This window comes from Indicator indicator, chromosome 4 (genome assembly GCF_027791375.1).
Source record: "Indicator indicator isolate 239-I01 chromosome 4, UM_Iind_1.1, whole genome shotgun sequence".
NCBI lineage: Eukaryota > Metazoa > Chordata > Aves > Piciformes > Indicatoridae > Indicator > Indicator indicator.
In genome coordinates this window covers 9599287-9619578 of record NC_072013.1, presented here as the reverse complement: position 1 = coordinate 9619578, position 20292 = coordinate 9599287, and the positions used below count along the sequence as shown (strand labels likewise).

Sequence of the window (20292 nt, the reverse complement as noted above, 5' to 3'; positions counted from 1 at the left end):
CTTCTTCCTGTGCGTTTTAGTAACTATAGCAGCGTTTACTATCCTAACAAAGAGTTTAGCGTAGAAAAAAGCCTGATGGATAGCCTGGAGCAGCTGAACTCCTGGAAGCTATAAATTCTGACATGGGAATGTATCCAGATGGACTTTTATTGCTGACGGCTGTGTTTGTCCTGGGTGTTTTGTCTTTTTTTTTTTTTTTTTTTTTTAAATCTCTCCTGTTCTGGGGAAATCTTTCACTGGTGTCATGAGGCTGAGGTAGTTAAAACTGGATGTCAGATAGTGATAGGACTAGGGGGAATGGAGCAAAATTGGAAGTGGGTTGATTCAGATTGAATGTTAGGAAGAAGTTCTTCACTGTGAGGGTGGTGAGACACTGGAACAGGTTGTCCAGGGAGGTGATAGAAGCCCCACCCCTGGAGGTTTTTAAGGCCAGGCTGAATGGGGCTCTGAGCAACCTCATCTGGTGTGAGGTGTCCCTGCCCATGACAGAGGGGTTAGAACTGGATGATCCTTGAGGTCCCTTCCAACCCTGACAATTGTATGATTAAGCTGGAGTGGTGGGGGGAGGTGTTTCTCTTTTGGTGCGGGTTGGTCTTGTCAGCATGTGTTTGATTTTGTATTTCAGGGAGTTTCAAGGCAGCTGACAGTGGGAAGATCCTGAAGCGGCTGTCAGAGAACGAGAAGGAGTGCTTTGAGCGCTTGATGCAGGACCCGCTGCGCGCCTGCGTCCCTCGCTTCCACGGCGTGGTGGAGAGAGACGGCGAGAGCTACATCCAGCTCGATGATCTGCTTACTGATTTTGAAGGGCCGTCTGTGATGGACTGCAAGATGGGGATCAGGTGGGGTGCACAAAAGAGAAAGTGCTTTCTGACCCAAGTGCATCTGAAGGAAGCTGGGGATGCCCAGGGAGGTGGTTGGGGCCCCATCACTGGAGAGATTCAAGGTGAGGCTCAACAGGGCTCTGGGCAGCCTGATCTAGTTGAGCTGACTGCAGAGGGGGTTGGACTAGATGACCTTTGGAGGTTCCTTCCAACCCAGTCCATTCTGATTCTGTGATATGGTCATGCTCTGTCTGGGGTAGTTTGATAATGTTTTCAGAGCTCAGACAACCTGCTGTTGGCTTGGCAATCACCTTGGACAGCCTCAGGGAGCGTGTTCCACTGTTGTCTGATTGTACACGGATTCTGGAAACTAAATGAAAACTGATTTATAGACTCAAAAACTATTCTGTGTCAAGAGATTTTCAGGAGTGATTTTTAGGCAGTTTCCCTAGTGGCCTGAAAATACCTGGGGGGGGAAGAAAGCAAATGATTCATTTACAGCCAGTTCATGTAACCTTTGTCTATGCTGTGATTCAGAAAACCCCACAAAGAGTAAAATTCTCAGCTCCAAATGTGAATGACTGAATAAGCAGCCTGAAAGTCCATTTCCAGTGTTTGAATGAGTCTTCATTGGTATTGATCTTTCCTGTAAGAAAAGATTTGACCATCTGCTCAGAACTGGCCTGTGTTTTCCCCTACTCTGACATCTCCATGATGCTGTCACCTTTGCTTTCCAGATTTTCACTTTCTTTTCCTTTTGTTGTCTGTGATTAAGAGGAAAACCTCAAAAATGTTATCTAAGCATAACAGATAGAGAATGAATATGTTGAGAGCCTGGAGTAACAGTATGGAGAGGTATGAACTGTCATGCTGAAGAATTAGTGTTGTAAATGAATTGTTACTGGACTTACAGGAGTGCAGACAGGCCTTTAAACTGATGCAAAATTTTAAATGAATTGTCAGCTGAATCAGAGTAGAAATCATGGAATCACAGAATGGCTTAGGTTGGAAAGGGACCTTGGAGATCATCTACTGCAACCTCTCCACGATGGGCAGGGGCACCTCTCAACTAGACTAGGCTGCACAAGGCCTCATCCAGCCTGGCCTTGAACGTTCCCAGGAAGGAGGCAGCCACAACCTGTTCCAGAGTCCCTCCACACTCGTACTGAAGAACTTTTTCCGAAGATCCAGCCTAAACCTACTCTTCCTCATCTTAAAGCTATTCCCCCTTGTCCTATTGCTAGATACCCTTACAAAAAGTCCATCTCTGTGTAGGATCTTGTATTGCCAGAAGAAAGAGGAGAAGGATTTGCAGCAGTATGTATTTTATTCAAAGTAGGTGGCATTCTGGTAATGAGTGACAGCATCTCCTAAACACCAGCTGTGACGAATTAAAAGCATGCTCCAGGAACCTGACAAACTGAGAGCTTTAGGATTCGAGTGCAATGCAGGTGACCTGGATGGTGCCTTTCTAATGGTTACCAGCTTAGGAGGTTGAGTGAGAACAGCAAAATATGCAAGGTTTGTCACCGTTCACCTTCCTGTTCTTAGTCACCTCTTCTTGTTTGGAACTGCTCAGACAATCTGCTTTACTTTCCACTTTTTACTGTATAAAAAGTGGTTCTGTCTTTCACAGTGATGCACTAAGTGAAACCCTAATTGCTTCCTGAGGCCTAAAAATATCACTCGAGTGACATCAAGGAGAGAGAGGGAAGTAAGACTGCAGCAGTCCTATTTGCTTTTGATTCCATTGTCAGTGATCTCTCCTCTGAAAACCCAGTTCTGTTTCATGGCACAGCAGGAACTCAGCTCCCTCTGTCCTGTGAGCAGGATGTGACAATACCAGGTAAGAGTGAGCAAAGGTATAGTTGGAACAGGAAGTGAACAACGCAACTGCCGATTCCTGCTGCTGTTTCACGGAGTCTTCCTGCGCAGTCATTAGTCTGTTCTTTAGTTTCCCCTTAAGCAGACTGGGGCAATGACAACATGTACTTTCCTGGGTGAAATTTCTTGAGGCTGGTTTATAAATTGGAAAAAGAAAAGTTTTTGGAGCCCTTATGGTTTTGTTGGGATATGATGTTTTTGCAGGACATACCTGGAAGAAGAGTTGGCTAAGGCCCGTGAGAAACCAAAGCTGCGTAAGGACATGTACAAGAAAATGATTGAAGTGGATCCTCTTGCTCCCACAGCTGAGGAGAACGCTCAGCATGCTGTCACCAAACCCCGATACATGCAGTGGAGGGAAACCATCAGCTCCAGTGCCAACCTGGGCTTCAGGATTGAAGGGATTAAGGTAATAGTTCCACTTCTCTCTGTTCTTGGAGACCAAAGGTTGTTGGATTTGTTGATGAATCAAAAAGCCAGTGTGCATCAGTAGCCAGCTTTTCCAAAGGACTCTATGAAAAATGTTATAAGTGCAACCACAGAGTTCAGGCTGTTGTGGTTTTAAAACATCTGTTGTAATTATAACAGAGTAGTGGCAATGAAGTTGAGGATCAAATGCATATCAGTTGTATCTTGCTCAACCAGAGAGACATTACAGGAAGGACTCAGCAGGTACACAGTGTAGGTAGAATGAAATAAACTGTTGTAGGGAGGGCTTCAGAAGTAAAGAACTAATTGCCTCTCCCCATGCAATTACTTTTTTGTCCAGGAAGTGTACATATTTGTCCACATGAATCACAGTAAAGTGCTCTTGTTCCAGGTATGTTTATTTGCAAAGTGTATTAAAAGCATTAGCTTAGATATCCTTGGAATCAAGGAAACCCCTCTTCCTTTAAGTACATGACAATATCTAGTACAGAGCTGGAATAAAGCCAAAAGAACCAAAAAGAAGATTTCTCCATCAACAAAATCCATCTGCTATTCTTAATGGATAAGTTTGTGCCCCTGTACCCTTCCTAGGATACTGCCTTACAGCCACAAAAGCACTTTGGCAATTTTCTTTCCTACCCATTAATTCCTTATATTTGTTGATCCCACTGGCAGTGTCCAGATACCTGCTCAGAAGGCCATTAGGACATACTCTGAGTGTCAGCCACCTGCTACTTGAACACTTGCTGGAATCAGAAGCCTGCTTTCTGCTTGCAGAGGCCTCTCAGCTGGCTTTAAACAAGTTTGCCTAGGTTTAGATAGTGGTGTGGCTATAGCAGCACAGAGCGTGGTGATGGCTGCCCAGATCCCCCCACACCCTGGATGAGTGCTTTTTATCTGAGTCCCACTACGAGACAGCATAGATTGCCCCTAGGGATTTCAGAATGTTCCCAGAACATATGCCTTTAATTCAGGTGTGTTGGGAGTTGTCAGTTATAATCTGGATTAGTTTTGCTTCATTTTGTAGTTCAAGCACATAGGAAGTAGAAAGGGATAAAAGAGGGTGATGCTGATGAGTAGAGGCTCTTTGTACAGTCCTTTCTTCTCTGCTTCCCTGTGTTGTCTTCTCCCTTCCTCATTCACAGATTCTCCTGCTGTGGTACAGGAACTAGGGCTTCCTTATCATGCTGTGCTGGCCCCCTGTATGCTGTGCCACCCACTCCTGGCTGTTAGACACAGGCATCCTCATGCAGGAACTGTCTTGGCTCCAGTCCAGCCAAGACACTTCTTGCCTTACCCTTTAGCCATCTAATGATCTTATCAAAATACCTGTTTTGTTCCTGTATGTTTGGATGCCAGGTGTAGTGGAATCAGAAAACCAGATGATCTTGAGACCTTTTATATATGTTCTTGGAAAGACAGTTGGTCAGAACTGTGTTGAATCCTGGAGTGTCTGAGCTAAGGGAGTGCAGTGTGGGACTCTGGTAAAACCTCCTGCCTTGTTCTTTTGTGATTTGGTTGGTTATGAGAGGGGTAGGAGTAGTTATGGCACATAGACTGCCTGACATTTTCCTCTGCTGAGACAATGCTGTAGCTGCAAAATGGGACACACGTAGTCCTTGATTAAGCACAGGAAACACTTTGGAATACTGCAGTATGTCACCCTTTCCTGTGTCTCCCTGTGCTGTTAGGAGGGATGTGGGTATCAATCTCTCACTTTTTTTAACATGGAGAAATGGTGACAGGGAGCAGGCTGTCTAAGCAGTACAGCCAGTCAGTCCCCCCTTCACTGTTTCACTGGAGCTGGACTGTACATCCAGTTCTGTTGATTTGCAGAAAAGCAAAGCCAGGCTGCAGGGATCCCCATTTTGAGAGCAGAGCCAGTAAGGATCGGTGGTGCCAGCTAGTGGTTAATGAGATAAAGGGGTTGTGTTCCTGGAGGGGCTGATAACTCTGGGACTGAGCTGAACAGGCATGTATGTTGAGATTGGCCATTCAGAAGTACTCCTGCCCTGTGGCTGCTGGAGTAAGAAACTGCAAAGAAAGTGAAGTGGCTGCCCATGGATGAGATCTGATTCAGCTTAAGCAATCCTCCTTCATCCCTTTTTCTCTTTAGGTTGGTCCATCTCTTTCTTTTGCCTTACTTCCGTATCTCTGAAATCAAGTTGGATTAATTTATGAGATTTAGCACTCTTCCTCATCAAAAATAATTCAAACTGAGTTTCCTTACAGCTGGATTCAGGATGCATGTTTTCTCTCTGGAAGGGGCTGTCTGAAGGCTAGGGAGCACAAACATTGTCTCTACAACCCTAAGCTAATGGTTTTGCAGAGCAGAGTTGTATGGGGCTGAGGATTGGAAGTTCTGAATCTGTGCAGTGTGGGAAGTCACTTTTTTCTTTGGTGTCATTCCTTTAGCTATAGATCAGGGGTAGCCTTGTTCTCAGGAGAACACCAGATTTGATTCATGCATCTTTGTCAATCCGTTTAGTTTGTGACCTTAACCCAGAGCCCTTTAAGGGCAGTTTGCAGAGGAATCTGAGTCAGACTGCACAGGATAAGATAGGTAGCACTGTTCTATGGAGCACCAAACCTGCCCTCCTGTTAGCCATGTCCCTGTCACTTCTAATGAGAAGTACTGCAAGTGGCCCAGTCACTGTGCTGTGCAACTGCTCTGCTGCACAGGAACGTGTGTGGAGGCCTTGACAAAGGTGTGACTTCAAGGGGTGAGTCAGGCAGGTGCCTCCTGGGGGCCAGGTACATCCAGTGTCATTGTGAGGGCTTGGTATAGAACAGGAGGGATGGTGCCACTCAAGCTCCACATGTTCACAGCAAGTAAAGACAGGCAGCAGTTAAGTTTTCTGCAAAGGAACAAAATCATGACTTTCTAAACAACAGGGGAGCAAGCAGCTAGTCTGTGCAGAGAAAAAGGATGGAAAGGGAACATGCAGCAGCTATTCCAGACTTGGCTCTGGAATTTGAGGTGCAGGGAGAATTTTTTTTTTCCAAAACCACCTTACTCCGGTGAAGAGGTACAAGGCACCAGACTAAGTTCCAAATGTCTGTCTGCTGTTGAGCGTTATCATACATCTGATCAGATGGCTCCTAGCTTCACTGCCTGCCTGCTGAACTTCTCTTGCATAACTTGCACATCTCATCAGGCTGACATGCCACACTTGTATCGGGCCCACAGCCTTGGAATAAAATTCTGTTTATTCTACTGCTAGAAAGTCTGGTAGGTGGGAGGCTGCTCTGCAGGGCTTTGCCGTTCAGACAGTTCATTCTTTTGCATGGTAAATCTAGAAATCGTTGGATTTGTGTATATATTTGGAGCAGAATTCTGCTGTGGAGTGTCACCAATAGTGTGTCACCTGCTGCAACTGGAGCTGAATTTCCCCAGTTTGGCTGCAATGACTTTTTACATGTAGGAGGGAACACGTTTTGATGACCTGTTGATTTACTCTAGGATGGAAATGAATGATTTCATTGGACTGATGCAGTGAAGACTGATGCAGTCCTGTCTTTCTGGGGATTTATTTCACTCTTTTTGTTCCTTATTATATAATTTTTAAAAACTCTTATTTCAGTTATTAAACTGTTTTGATCTCAGCACAGGAGTTGTACTTGTGTTCAATTCTCCTTCCCATCTCACCGGGGCAGGGAGGAGTGAGCTGCATGATGCTTAGTTGCCAGCTGGGGTTAAACCATGATGTTTTCCCCTTGACAAACAAACCAAAAGGGCTGTGGTAACATTTGGCTGAAGGATGGCCCTTCACACTCCCAGCCAGGGTTTGAATACACAACAAAACTAGAAGAGAGGACAACCAAAGAGGTCAGTGTGGTTTGCCTCACTGAACTTTGCACTACTGGTAGTGATGTGAGAAAACCCTCCTGCAAGCTGGCAAGATCATGAGGGTTGATGTTTTGGGTTTTTTTACTGCACTCAATGGAAAATGATGTGTCACTTACAAAAGCTGATTGAATAACTTTATCTTCTCCACTTTTTGCTTGCTTTATCTGCTGTCTCCCTGCTCAGCTAACCCATTTTCACCTGGCTAGCAAGAGCTGAGCTGTTGGTAGTTCAAGAGGATGCCTGGTGAGAGGAGTGATGTGTGTGTGGTATCAATAGTCTTTGTGTGTTTTGGTGCAGAAGGCAGATGGGACATGCAACACAAACTTCAAAACTACCAAGACACAGGAGCAAGTTCTACAGGTTTTTGTGGAATTCATTGAAGGCAACACAACTATTCTGGTGAGTGTGAGCTCTTCAGGTTCAATTATCTTTGACCCGATGAACTTGTTTCAGGGCCATGCTTCCTCTGGTACCAGAAAAATTAATTCCAAGTAAGAAAATGCTTTTGACTCCCAGTCCCTCTCAGCAGATGAAGTGGACATGAGGACTTGGTGGGCTGTGAGCAGTAGTTGGCTGAGACCATGTCTGTCAGCTGTTGCCATGAGCTCATCCTAAGTATCTCATGCTAGCAGAATGTGAGTCAAGCTAACTTATGGCTTGCTATCAGCTTTGACCATGGGTGTTAGATGCATCAGAGGGGTGGTGATGTCTAAGCAAGGACTGTGTTGGCAGGAAAACTTGTGATATGGGAATTTGATCTGGAGAGGATAAAACCAGAGCATGGGGGCAGGAAGTGAGATTGATGGCTGGCTGTACTCTGAAGTGTGAGACTCACCTCAAAGGGAAATTCCTGTGTGCTGCTTCATGGGTAGCATAGCAGGCATGTGGTAGATGGCATCACACATCTCTTTGGAACTTAAGAGGATGCCATGGCATTTGCTGCAGTGTGGAAGCCATGAGGAAGGCAGATTAGCTCTCCAGGAGGAGTGTTCTTGGTAGTGCAGGGCAGCATGAAAAATGTATTTTAGAGCTTTATGCACTAGGCCTGGATTTTTTTGTTTGTTTGTTTCAAAAATGTTTTTATTCTCCACCCCACATGCTTGGAGCTCTTTGTCCGTCTAACACAACTTAATTTTCTTTTCACTGTGGAGAACTGAAAGATTTATAATTGCTTGAAACCTCTTTCTTTAGTTTAAAAAAAAAAAAAAAAGTGGGGATGAGAGAACGGGTAGAAATGTCTCAGCTCATCCAAAGCAAGGCAGATAGTATGCTTGTAACACATGCAGCAGAGGGACTCCAGTCTGCTCATTCACTGTGAATCATGGAATGGTAGGGCTTGGGAGAGACCTCTGGAGATTGTCTATTCCCCCCCACACACCCACACAGGTACATCTAGATCAGCTTGCACAGGAATGTGTCCAGGCAGGTTTGGAATCTGACCAGAGGAGACTCCACAGCCTCTCTGGGCAGCCTGTTCCAGTGCTCCAGCACCCTCAAAGGAAAGAGGTTTTTCCTTAAGTGCAAGTGAAACCTCTTGTGGTTTTAGTTCATGAAAGGTTGTTGAAGCCTGTTTTCAGATTACTTTCAAAGGATGAACCTAATGTTTTGTGGGACCTTTAGCCTAAGATTAGGCTCTTATGATCTCTTCACCACATTGCCTCCTGTAAACAGAGTATCTTCATTTGTTCTTGACTGGAATGTTTAGGAGTTGTTGTTTTTTCCCCTCTTCCACCAGAAAAAATATCTCAAGCGTCTGCAGGAAATTCATATCATTCTTCAATCCTCAGACTTCTTCAAGCGACATGAGGTGAGTGTAAGGCTGTGGAGGTCCATTGCTGCTTCTTTGGGTCATTGGGAGGTAGTTCACAGTAGCCTGATGTATTAGTAGAAAGCAATTTGTAGTAGAACACTAATCTATGTTAGCAACACAGATGCCAAAAAGCCTCCATAACGATGACACAGAACATTAAACCAGTCTGGAGAATAATAAATCCTTCTATCTTTACAGCATCCAAACACTTAGAGCTCTGGGCTACTGCAGGGAATGGTTTATGAGTACCAGTCTCCTGTGGTTTCTCTAATCTTGGTGTGTTCCAGTGGGAATCTTTACAGGAAGCTTGCATTTGGTACCCTAGTGTTCAGCTGCCATTTGACAATTAAGGCTCTGAGTGATGCTGGATTTATGTTGAAGCACTCTATGGTTCTGCTCTGTAATGTTCTCCTTGTGTGCTTTGCTGCAGAGAGGGCATCGTTAGCATTGCCAGTTCTGCTTGTTACAGCTCATGATTTTTGAGGTCAGACATTTTATTTTAGTGTTGATTTCCTCTTGTCAACCATTTCCTCTTTGTTATCCTATGGGTCATAGCCTTTCTTTGGAAGTAGGCCCTGGCTTTTGCTGAATTGCTTGAATTGAGACCTGCTGCCAGATGAGCTGGGGAATTGTTTTTCTTCCTCTTGTCTACGGAGTCCCTTTTCCCATCTACATGCCCATTTATATGATGCTGATGGATATGCTTATGCAGATGGGGCATGTAAATTGTCAGTGTATAAGTGCGTGCAGCCCAAAGTCTGTTTGATCACAGGTGAGAAGGTTACCTGAGGAGGTCAGCTTAGTGGGAAGTGTTAAGTGGTAGTGGGAGAGTTAAGGATGTGTTTTTTAATCACATCATTTCAATCTGTCTTCCAGGTTGTTGGAAGCTCACTACTTTTTGTACACGATGGCACTGGGAATGCCAATGTGTGGCTGATTGATTTTGGAAAGACCACCCTTCTCCCTGATGGGCAGACACTGGATCACAGGATCCCCTGGCAAGAAGGCAACAGGGAAGATGGGTACTTGTTGGGCTTGGACAATTTGATAAGCATCTTGGAAAGCATCACTGAAAGATGAGTTGAGAACAGCACAAAACTTGCAGGGCTTCTCTGTAACTTTCTGCTCTACTGGGATCGCTCAGTTAGAAGGAAACCTTTAACTCCCTCCACACTTCTGAGGTCATCAGAGCAGAGGGAGCTGCATCCAGAACTCAGCACTTAGTGAACAAAATGATTTTGCATTGGCCCTCTCTGAACTTAAATAACTCCAGATTGGTCTGTATTGTACCAGCCTAACTTCAGACAGGTTCTCAGAGAACGAGGATCTCTGTACTCAGGAATCACACCAGCATGAGTCAAGAGGTCGGTGTAGTAAACCAGAACGATTCTGGCTTCTGGCAAACAGATGGGACTCCAGTTTACCTCTTGAGTGAGCCAGAGCAAGTGCTTAAGGATTCAGGGTACGAATAATAATTTTTCAGGGAATTGCATAATTTTGTAACCCTCTTCTCACACGCACACAATTGCAAAGTCTCCTTGCTCCCTTATACACTATCGGTTGGATCAATAACTTCTGCTGCATTGTGTTACAGTGTGCACAAGGTGGAAATGGGTGATGAGCACAGGGAGAAAGCAGTTTGGGGTGGCTGGATGTGGAAACTACTGTTGACCACTCCTCTTCCCTACTTTAGCCTTGATTCACATCTGTCCAGGAACAGCCTTTGCTTTTTATGTAGCCTCTCAGATTACAAATACTCTGGGGAGAGAATAGCAGCCCATTGTCTCCAAAACCATTTGACTTTCAGACTGGGTGGGCAGTTGGAAAGTGCCTACCTTGGCAAGTGTGGCCTCTTGCAGCTGAAGTGCAGTTCTGAAGATCAGTGATTCTGAAGACTCTTTCACACACAGACCAGGTAAATGAGGGAGGGCTTTTCTTGGGGGCTTTATTTTTAAAGATAAACCCTCTGTACACCTGCACACACGCACACTAGTGGCCAGCAGCCAGATCATGGTTTGACTGTCCCCTAATGCACATGACCTCTTGGCCACCTTCTGCTTCCCTGGTGGGATGCTGCTGCTGAAGAGCATAGACTGGCGCAGTGTCGGGAAGGGGAAGTTTCTGCATTCACAGCATTACACTAATGATGAGATAATTAATTCCCAGGCATCCTTCCTCCCAAGTATCAGCTGTAACTCAGGGCAGTTTGGCAGTTTGGGAAGGAATGTCAATATATCATGTCCCTAGTCCCCATCTGGAATGGTAGGGCCAGCTGCAGTTCATTCTTCATTTGCTGTGACCCAGGCACAGCCACAGAAAATTCAGAGTGTCTAGGTTAAAATCAAGAAAGACTGAAGTGATTTCTTGTAATGGTTTCTCATGCCTTCTGTTGGTTGCCCATGGTCACTTGAACAATTTTTTAAATACTAGCAGTATAAATACTATCAGTATTCACCTGTTTACTCAAATTCCAGGTTTTAACATTAACAATGTGATGATGCAGTTCTCTAATTGAGGACAAGACTTACATTTACTATTTGATTGTTAATTCCCTTTCAACAGCTAAAGCCTAGCAATGCACCTTGATCAGAAATTGTTGTCTTTTGCTGGTGGTGCTCAGGAGAGATTCTGAGAACTTTAGGATATATGAAAGGGACTCCAAGTTTTTGGGAAACTATTTCAATAATAATTGTGATCATGAGAAAAAAACAAAAACAAGTGTGGAGTTCAGAAGTGGAATGAAAACTGTCTATAGCATTTGTAGTTAGATTTGAAGAACCTAAACTAATTTCTGCAAGGAGTTACTTTAGATAACACACTACTGTATGGAGAGAGCAGTCAGCTAATGGCTTTTTCATCACCTCTAAACCAAACAGCAGTATTAAAAATTCAAGATCAGTTGTGACCTAAAAGTTGGATGGCATGGAGTGGGTATTCTGTAGGAAGTAATGACATGTTGGAAACATTTCGTTCTAAACGTGAAGTTGTTTGAAACTGGTTATTTCTTCAGCTCATTGCAAATTCTGACTAGTTCTGTGTCCCCCTCAGTTTTATTTTTCATGATGGTATGTTAATGAAGTTTTCACTCAGATATTGCAGAGGCTTTACACTTGCTTTTTTTTTTTTGTAGGTGACAGCAAGCCTGCAATAGACAGCACAGATGATATTATTCTAAATGCCTTCTAAGTTTTGAACTACTATGAGATGATGCATTCATCTGTGGCAAATTCCATACAACTAGGAAAAAAAGTGTTGTTCTTTTCCTGCAGCAAACAGTCCTGGCAGCTGGTCAGCTAACCTGCAGGTTAGCAGTGCTCCAGGAGAACAGAAAGTAAATAGGTCTCAGGGGGAGGACTTTAATAACCACACCTTCTTTATGAGGCTGCAAGTGCAAGCAGTTCTACCATACTTTAAACAAAAAACCAGAAGGTAGTAGTGAGACTGTTAAGGTCTCACTAGATAGAATTCATTAGTGGTTTGCCTAATTAATCTTCAGAGTTCAGTTTCTTTCTTCTGTTACCACGAATGTGAATCTTTCGCACCAATGTAACTTATTTTCTAGGGGGTGAGGGATTTAGATGGTAAAAGTTGATGCTGAAATGCTAGTTGAGAGCTTGAGGCAGATTTTTAGAATTGTTCAGTTCTAAGGGAGAACTAGAAGCAATGTATTACCAATAGCTTCAAAAAAACCCAAAAACCCAACTGCTGCTAGCATCTGGATGGCTTACAGTCTGTAGTCTTGGCAGGGGAAACATGGAGAATGATCCATTCCTCTGCAGTAGTTGAAAAGGTCAGAAAAAAAAAGAAAATCTCTTCTGTACCAGACCCTGGTCTAGAAACGCATTCTAGATGGTAAGTAGCTCTAGTTTTGAAGCAGCCCTTTGGCTTACTAGAAGCCAAAATCTGCTGCTGTTGTTATGGGAAACGAGAGAAGGTGGCAGCTTCCTATTTGCAAACTGCAAGGGCAGGACTGCAGCTGAGCCTTGGAGCTGTAAAGGGCTGGACTCTAAGCTCAAGAGCGAACTACCACAAGGTAAATTAGATACAGTATGTTGCTTTGGATAAGCTTCTAATTACTAGAGGGTCAGGATGAAGCCTTTGTACAAGCATGGATCAGAGGAGTGCTGATGCATGATAAGCAAGGTGCTTGTTCACAAATGAGTTCAGAGCATAGTTCTTGATTGCCTCTGCTGAGGTATGGCCTCCCTCCAGGTACAGTGAGAGCACACACAGCACGCTGAGAGATGCTGGTCCAGAGGCACTTTGGTGCTGAGCCTCTGACTTGGGCACCAAGGTCTTTAAACTCACTAATTAGAGGCAGCAGTGCTTACTGCTGTAGCCTGCTGCGTTCCTCTGGGAATCTAGCAGTATGACTTCTTTTCTCCCTCAGCTTTGCCAGTGACTTTTGGGCCTTGGACAATTATCCTAGGTCTCAGTTTTGTTCCCATTTTACAGGTGGGAATGGTACCTACTTACCTCACAGTAATGGTGTGAGGCTGTCCGTTACTCCTTGCCAAGATGCTGTGAGAGCCTTTGCAGGAAGGTGCAATATAGAAAGAAATGCACAAAGAGATACATCAGCTAAGTTTAAAACTGATGGGTGTTGGAGCCCTACAAGGATACATATTTGGGTGAAATTTAACCAAAGTGGTAAACATGAAATCCTTCTTAATTTTACATGGGGGGAGAGGAGGGGGAAATGCTCTGAACATCTAATCCAGTTCCTGTTGTAGTGAAAGCTTTCCATGGAAGGTGGACCAAACCTGTAAGTATCTCAGAGGGCTCTTGCTATTTTATTTTTTTTATTGCTGTTGTTACTATTATTTGTTATGATTAAGGTACTGAGATCAAATAGCCTGTATCATCCACATGCATCCGTTTCTGAACACTACAATGCAAAGCTGACCATGGTCACTTTTGACATTTGACTGTATTGGTTGAGTGTTTGTTACTCTGAAGTGTGTATGCTACTAAATAAATGAGACTGAAGGGAAAAAAGACATCTACTGTGATCTTTTCTTCAAGGATTTCCTCAGAGAAGGGACAAAGCCTGTGTATTTCAGTGTTCCTTGTGCTTTTAGCCTTCACCATCTAATATTTCCTAAAACAAAACCGGTTCTAAACCATCAAGAAGTTTCAAAAGGTATGTTAACGTTGGAGCCTGATCCACACAAAGCTCCACAGCTTCCTTCGAGCTAAAACTCAGTTCGTAGTCTACAGTATATCCAAAAACTGTGCATCAAAAGACATTTGGTGGACTCTGACCTGTGAACTATTCCAGAGGGCAGTTTTGTCATGGTAGGGAAGAAGCAGTCAGTCCTCCAGGACTGGCAAACAACTCAGAGCAAGAGAGAGTGTCCTCTTACCTGTGAGCGAAGAGTACTTAGCAGAAAGGCAAACAAATAACCACCATTAGTGTCTCTTTTATTTTGTGTTGCGAATATAGCAGTACACACTTGTCCAGCTCTCAGTTGCATAGAAGCAGGTGTGTCCTCTACTTATGTACCATAGTCACCCAGAGAAGGTTCGCTTGGCAAGAAGTGCTGCCATGGTCAGAGGTAATGACAAATCAGAACCAATTCAACTGATTAAAGTCATGTGGTGAGATGGGAAGATGTTAAGGATGTTGTGTCATGCCTAAGGTCTCTGCATCAGACTGAGAAGAGAGCACCAGCCATGTCTGCAAGAGTTCTGCTGCTTGAGGGTCTGAAGAGGCATGGTCCCTGGCTGACACAGCTGTGGAGATGCAAGTATGCTGAGGAAAGCTCTACTCCCAGCTGCAGTGTGTTCTTCTCTTTGGGGTAAGTAGTGGGAAGATATTGGAGGTGGAATAAGTTATGCTTGAAAAGCCTGTAACTATTTCATTAGACTTGCAAAGCTTCCCTGGTACACAGTTGCCCATTGGCAAGTAAGTGGAGCACTTACCTCAGTTAAAGGGTTGATATGAGGGGGACACCTTAAATCTGTGCTGTTAAATTCTGTTACTTGAAAGAGAAATGGAGAATCAAAAGAGGAAAGAAAAAGTAATCAGCAGTGAGAATATCAGCCAAAGTGAAAAGAAAGCAGAGAAAGACAAAATGAAATTTACATTATCATCTCATCTCTTATAATTCAGTCCCCTCTTTTAAAATGGAGGCGTGAGGTTGTATGAAACAACATAAAGTACTAATTCTGAGCCCAGAACGGGGGGAAAAAAAAAGCCAACAACTCTACCCACAGATCTAAACCCAAGTTGAAAACATGATAAAAGACAGAAACCCTGCAGGATGAGCAATTTGTAATAATCCTATAATGGCTGATTCTGCAGAGAGAAAATGTAGGAAGACTTTCCACATGCATTACAGGACTGAACCAATCTTTAGCTCATGCCCTTCCTCTAGGAAGTTATATCATGTTTTGGCTTTCAGTTGGCAAAGGAATCTAATTTTGACACTGTGTTCACCTTATTGATTATTGAATAAAAGAGTCTCCTTAAAAACCAGTTTCAATGAAGTGATACCTTTCAATGGTAGCAGCTGAGCACTCTGGGAAGTTTAGGTCTCAGAGCTGTAGGCCTGAAGGTTGTATATTTCATTGCACTTGTTAGTTCTCTTTTTGGATACTGTGGTTTGGACAGCATGGAGTATTTCAGTGTCACAACAGGAGTGATATTAGCATTATTTCTTCTAGGATGTTAATTAAAAGTTCATCATGTGTGAGGGTTTTATAAAAGCAGCTACAAGATCAATTATGCACAGAAAAACCGTTACAGGTCAGTGACTTGTGGCAACTGTGCTGACAGAAGGCAGTTTACCTTTAGTTCCATTTGGAGGAGTTAAGATCCTGTATAAAATTTAGGTTGCTAATACAAATGCTTTTAAAATTCCCAGATCTTTCTTCTAGTGCCAGGTTAGTGCAGGCAGGTGCATGCTTTGCATCTGGCTCAGTATGTCCCTGAGCTACACATAGTTGTAAATCAGCAAAGTATGTCTAGGAAACAAATGATCACTACCTGCTCACTCTGCTCTTGCACCTGCCTTTCAACACCCTGCTCTTGGTCACTGTTAGAGATAAGGTATTGAGCAGGAGGGAGTTGTTTATTCTGGCTCAGTGCAGCTTTAACTAGGCTCTGCCTGTAAATGAAGTCCCTTGCTGCAGCTAGTCAGTGGGAAGAGGTGTTTGTCCAAAGCACGGGAGTGAAGAAGTCTGTTTTGTTTATAAAAATCAAGACGTAGCTGCAGCCAAGACTGGCTGTGGCATTTAACAGAACTGTGCCCTTCTCTGAGGTCACTTTTCAGTGGCTTACCTTGTTTGATCAGTATTGGTCTTTATAGGCTCATTATGGTGAGGCGAGTGCTGTGTATGCAGAAATCAGCAGCAGCTCAGGCTGGGTGACCACATGGACAGCAGGGACCCTACTGCTTCTCACTGGAATCTTAGGGTATTCTATAGTTTTCTCCGTGTGAAAACATGAAGGAACGTCTTGTGCCTACTACTTTATAAGAAGTCTGCAGGAAGAAAAGTTGTTGGTGTTAACTTCCTGTGGCTTCTGAACTACTCTGTATTTCACTCCTCTCTGGTTTCCCAACCTTGTTGATGGCCAAGGAGAATTGAAACCAGAATTTTAATGAGCCTGCAAAAGCATGGCCATGGCCAGCAGTACTCTGCTCAGTGTAGTGCCTGTTGCAAACGAGGGTTGGGCAGGCATCTGGTGTCATGTCCACTGCACCTGAACTAGGATCACTGAGGCCTTATCACAGATGCAGGGAGGAAGGGATTGAGTTGTTGACACCCAGTCACAACTGTTGAAGAGGTTTACAGCTTACCTCCAGGGGAACAAACCAACCTACTGATGCATAAACCATAGGGCTATGATAACCCAAAAGGCAAGGATGTTGAAGATAAATTGATGTTCTTCCAAGTAGCTGAGAGCAGATGTATTTACTCTTGACTATCATGTTCCAGAAGTGGCCAGCCTGAAATGTGACCATAAATGTTAGTCCTGCCAGAGGAGATAAATTTCCTGCTACTTAGGCTTTTCTGCTTCATTTAACTGGGCTTTGAGCAGCTCCTGAATCTGAGCTAGAAGTGGCAATGAGGTAAACGTGAGAGAAGCCAAAGATCTAAAGCAAAGGTGAAATGAAAAGAAGGGCACAAGGCATGGTCAGCCACCTCCCTTGGTCAGTAAGCCCCACTCCTAGAATTTGCATGTAGGGACCCTCCTGTTCTGACCTGTCATTTCACATCAGTTTGAATTGTTTCCATACCACAGGAGTCATTGTGAAAGGATCACCACCAGGGAGGTCTGGAAGACAGTATATGCAATTACTCATTCTGACTTCACAGGCCTACAGCTGTAGGAAGCTTAGAACAGGTACATGGTCAGACCGACACAGCGTAAACCTGTGCTGAAGGTGCATTTCACTCCAGATAGATTCAGACTCTTCACTCTGTGCTTTTCTGTCTCAGTAGCGTCCATCCCTGAATGATGCAGATGACAGCAACATTGTGGTCAGCAAACCCTCTCTTGGCAGCCCAGGTCTTCTGACTGTACATGCAGCTGATCACTCAGTGTGATGCTTGTATTAGAGCATTGCTTCCCTTGGAAAGGAACCAGAATCTACACCTGACATTTCACCCAACAGCTTGATGACTCACGAAGGCAGTGTGTAATTTGCCACTGTAGGCTGGCAGTGCACCACTATGGAGTGGGACAAGGACAAAATGCCTCTGAGACTGTTCAGGCTTAATCCAAATTGTTTACTTTTCCAGTCTCCTCCTTTTCCAGGCTTTAACCAGAAAACATCAGTTTAGACCCTAAGCAGCAGAAGGCCATAGAAATGAGCTGTCTTCAAACTGAACAACTGCCTTTACCAGCAAGCCTGTAGGCCTGCAAGGTGAGAGAAGAAATGACGTGCTCAGCTGTGCAAAGCCAAGTCATGGTTTTAGAGTTCTCAAGTGATAGAGCTATTCTGCCTACCTGTGCAAGGGGCACTGTAAGGTGTTTGTATTAGATTCCCCTTTACTTTGCCTCTCCCTTGCATTGCTTTGTTCCTGCCTTAGAGAAGCTGGTATTAAACCCAAGAGGAACACCAGTGCACCAAATGCTGGACAGTAACCCAAGAACCTCAGCTTAGTGCTTACCAGCACAGCACAGGAAATTACTGCTGAATGTCAACGTACTTACAAAAGTGAAGTCCATTAAAAGGTAAGACAGTCCATTTCTCATCACACCATGCATCTCAACCTTCCTTCAAAATCCACCTGCCCCTTCCACACCAGGAACTGAGGAATGTGACAGCATGAGACAAGCAGCATAGAATTTCCTTCACTATTCAAAGGGATACTATCAGCTCCACTAAGTATTTTTTTGTTAATAACAAATCTATTTTCCTCTTCATTGCTTGCACATGCTCAGAGGAGCCTGGATTGGTTTGGGGTTTTTTTTTGTTTTGGTGTTTTGTTTTTTTTGTTTTGTTTTTTTTTAATCCTTCCTGCTGCTTCCAAACTGAGCAGTAGCTTCATTGCTGTGTTTTTCCACAGGGTCTGCTAGCGTATCAGATGCAAATATAGCTGTTATTTATTTACTTCTCTTACAGAGCATCATTAGTAAGTAAGTCATGGAGACTGTAAAAAGCCCTCGGAATGTAGCAGCCTCTGTGAGTTGGTTGCTGCTGGCACAGCATTTGGTTTTGGTTTCTTCAGTCAGAAATGAGCACAAACCTGTGTCAGTCATTATGTCCAACCAAATGCTGTGGTTGGATGGTAGGTCCATTTCTTTTCACCTGAGCAGACTGAGCAGAAGTCCTGTCATTGTGTTGCATTCTGAATCAGAGCAGCCATGTTGTCATTCTCCACCTCTAAGCTGGTTCAGTGGAACACATTTGATGGACAGAGGGGGAAACGTAACCGTCGTTAACGATCTGCAGATCTGTCAGGTAGAAGGAGGAAGCAGATCATTGCTGATGTTGAAACATCACCCATCTGAGGGAACTTAAATGGAGGAAGTAAGTGAAATAGGAAGCAGTCCTTCCCGAGCACACACTTTGTTCCCTAACCTTTGGAAAAGCTGTTTCTGTTATACTGGAGTAACACTGAGGTCATCTGACAAAGACAGACCAGAGTCCCTCTCTCTCGCTGTCTTCTCTGTTTTGTATAAAGGCTTCTCATCCCTGTGCAGACTGGAGCTCCTGAGCACAGCTGCTCTGACCTCTGCCAAAGCTGATGGCTTGTGGTCACTGCCGTAGCACAGGTCATCGTAAGCATAATTTACATTGCCACAGGGGAAGGCCTGGAGTTTCACCAGTTCAATCCCACTGATATCCATGTGAGGGCAGTTGCTTCGATTTGGAGATGCTGGAGATGCCCGAGAGCTAGGAGAAGAACTGCAGTTCCCATCAAATCCTGAATCTTCCCTCTCTGGAGTTGCTTTGAGCTTAGAGCTAGGGCTGAAGTGACAGATGTTCTCTAGCACCCAGGAGCCGTAGGTTGGGTTCCAAAGATTTTTCGTTTTGTTTTTCAGTCTGTGGGTTGGTGGATTGCTGAGCTCCAGCTTCTGGTTCGAGGTCTGCTGGAACCAGGACCCATTGTTGAAATCATTGAGGCATGGCAGGCTGGGCCCTCGAGCAGTCCGATTGCTCAGGTTCTCTACCAGTAGCTCTTGTGGACATTGTACAAGTTTGTGACCAGCGTGGTGGGAGCCCAGCGTTTTAGGTGTGGTCTGAGGTGTGAGGGAAGGGCTTACCAACAGGGGCACCATCCCACTGGGGATGTTTGGGCGCATGACTGTACTCCCTTCATCCTCTGGTGCAGGGCCACATTCCATGGGCAGCTCAGTGTTGATCACATCAGGGTCCTGAAAAAGGAAAAGAGGTAAGGATCTGTTCCAACCTGAGCACCTCCGGGGTGACTGTCACAATTGCTTTTTGAGAGAAATAGCTTTGAGAGCAAAAAAAGGCTTTTGGCAGAGGCTGACAGCAGGTTTGGGCAATATTCCTGCAGGTCATACAAGGTGCTGTGTGCCATCTGGGTCTCACATGCGGTTGGGGCCTGCAGACGTGCTCTCTCGTTTACGTGCTGCCTTTGGGCAGAGGCTGTGCTTTATTGGAATCAGTGGCTGAGCCTGGGGCCAGGATGTAATTTCTCCCTCGGGAGGTTGGATGCAGGCCTGGAGCTGTGAAATGCTACCAGATGGTGAACTCGCTGTGCCATCTCATTTCCCACCTCCACTCCATGCCAGTTAAGCTGTGGCTTTTGAGCAACATTAGGCAAGGTCAGAATTAAGACCTTGAAAGAGACTCTAAACACCTTTCCATCGCAAAATAAAGGACATTTTGCTACTGAACAAGCTGAGAGATGGAAACATCTGCTGGCACAGGAACATTATCATCTCTTTTTGGCTGCACTGAAGGTGGGAGAGTGAAGATGGATACTGGAAAATCCAAATGAAAAGAGCAGTTGAATCAACAGCACCTTTGCAACTGGGAAAGTAATTAGATCTGTCTGTCAGGACTCTTGTT

At 44.4% G+C, this 20292-nt stretch overlaps 2 protein-coding genes across 2 annotated transcripts in view; one reads left to right on the top strand and one right to left on the bottom strand.

Annotated features, from left to right (window-relative positions):
• ITPKA (inositol-trisphosphate 3-kinase A) overlaps window positions 1-10372 on the top strand; it is a 35756-nt gene extending 25384 nt beyond the window's left edge. Inside the window, exons 3-7 of the mRNA XM_054400051.1 lie at window positions 626-839; window positions 2910-3114; window positions 7282-7383; window positions 8720-8791; window positions 9671-10372. Coding sequence (XP_054256026.1) covers window positions 626-839; window positions 2910-3114; window positions 7282-7383; window positions 8720-8791; window positions 9671-9874 — 797 coding nt within the window. The 3' untranslated portion in view covers window positions 9875-10372. The remainder of the gene's footprint in view (window positions 1-625; window positions 840-2909; window positions 3115-7281; window positions 7384-8719; window positions 8792-9670) is intronic.
• An 8479-nt stretch (window positions 10373-18851) lies between these two features.
• Window positions 18852-20292, bottom strand: part of LTK (leukocyte receptor tyrosine kinase) — a 112391-nt gene continuing 110950 nt past the window's right edge. Inside the window, exon 30 of the mRNA XM_054400236.1 lies at window positions 18852-19628. Within this exon, the coding sequence (XP_054256211.1) occupies window positions 18852-19628 (777 nt within the window). The remainder of the gene's footprint in view (window positions 19629-20292) is intronic.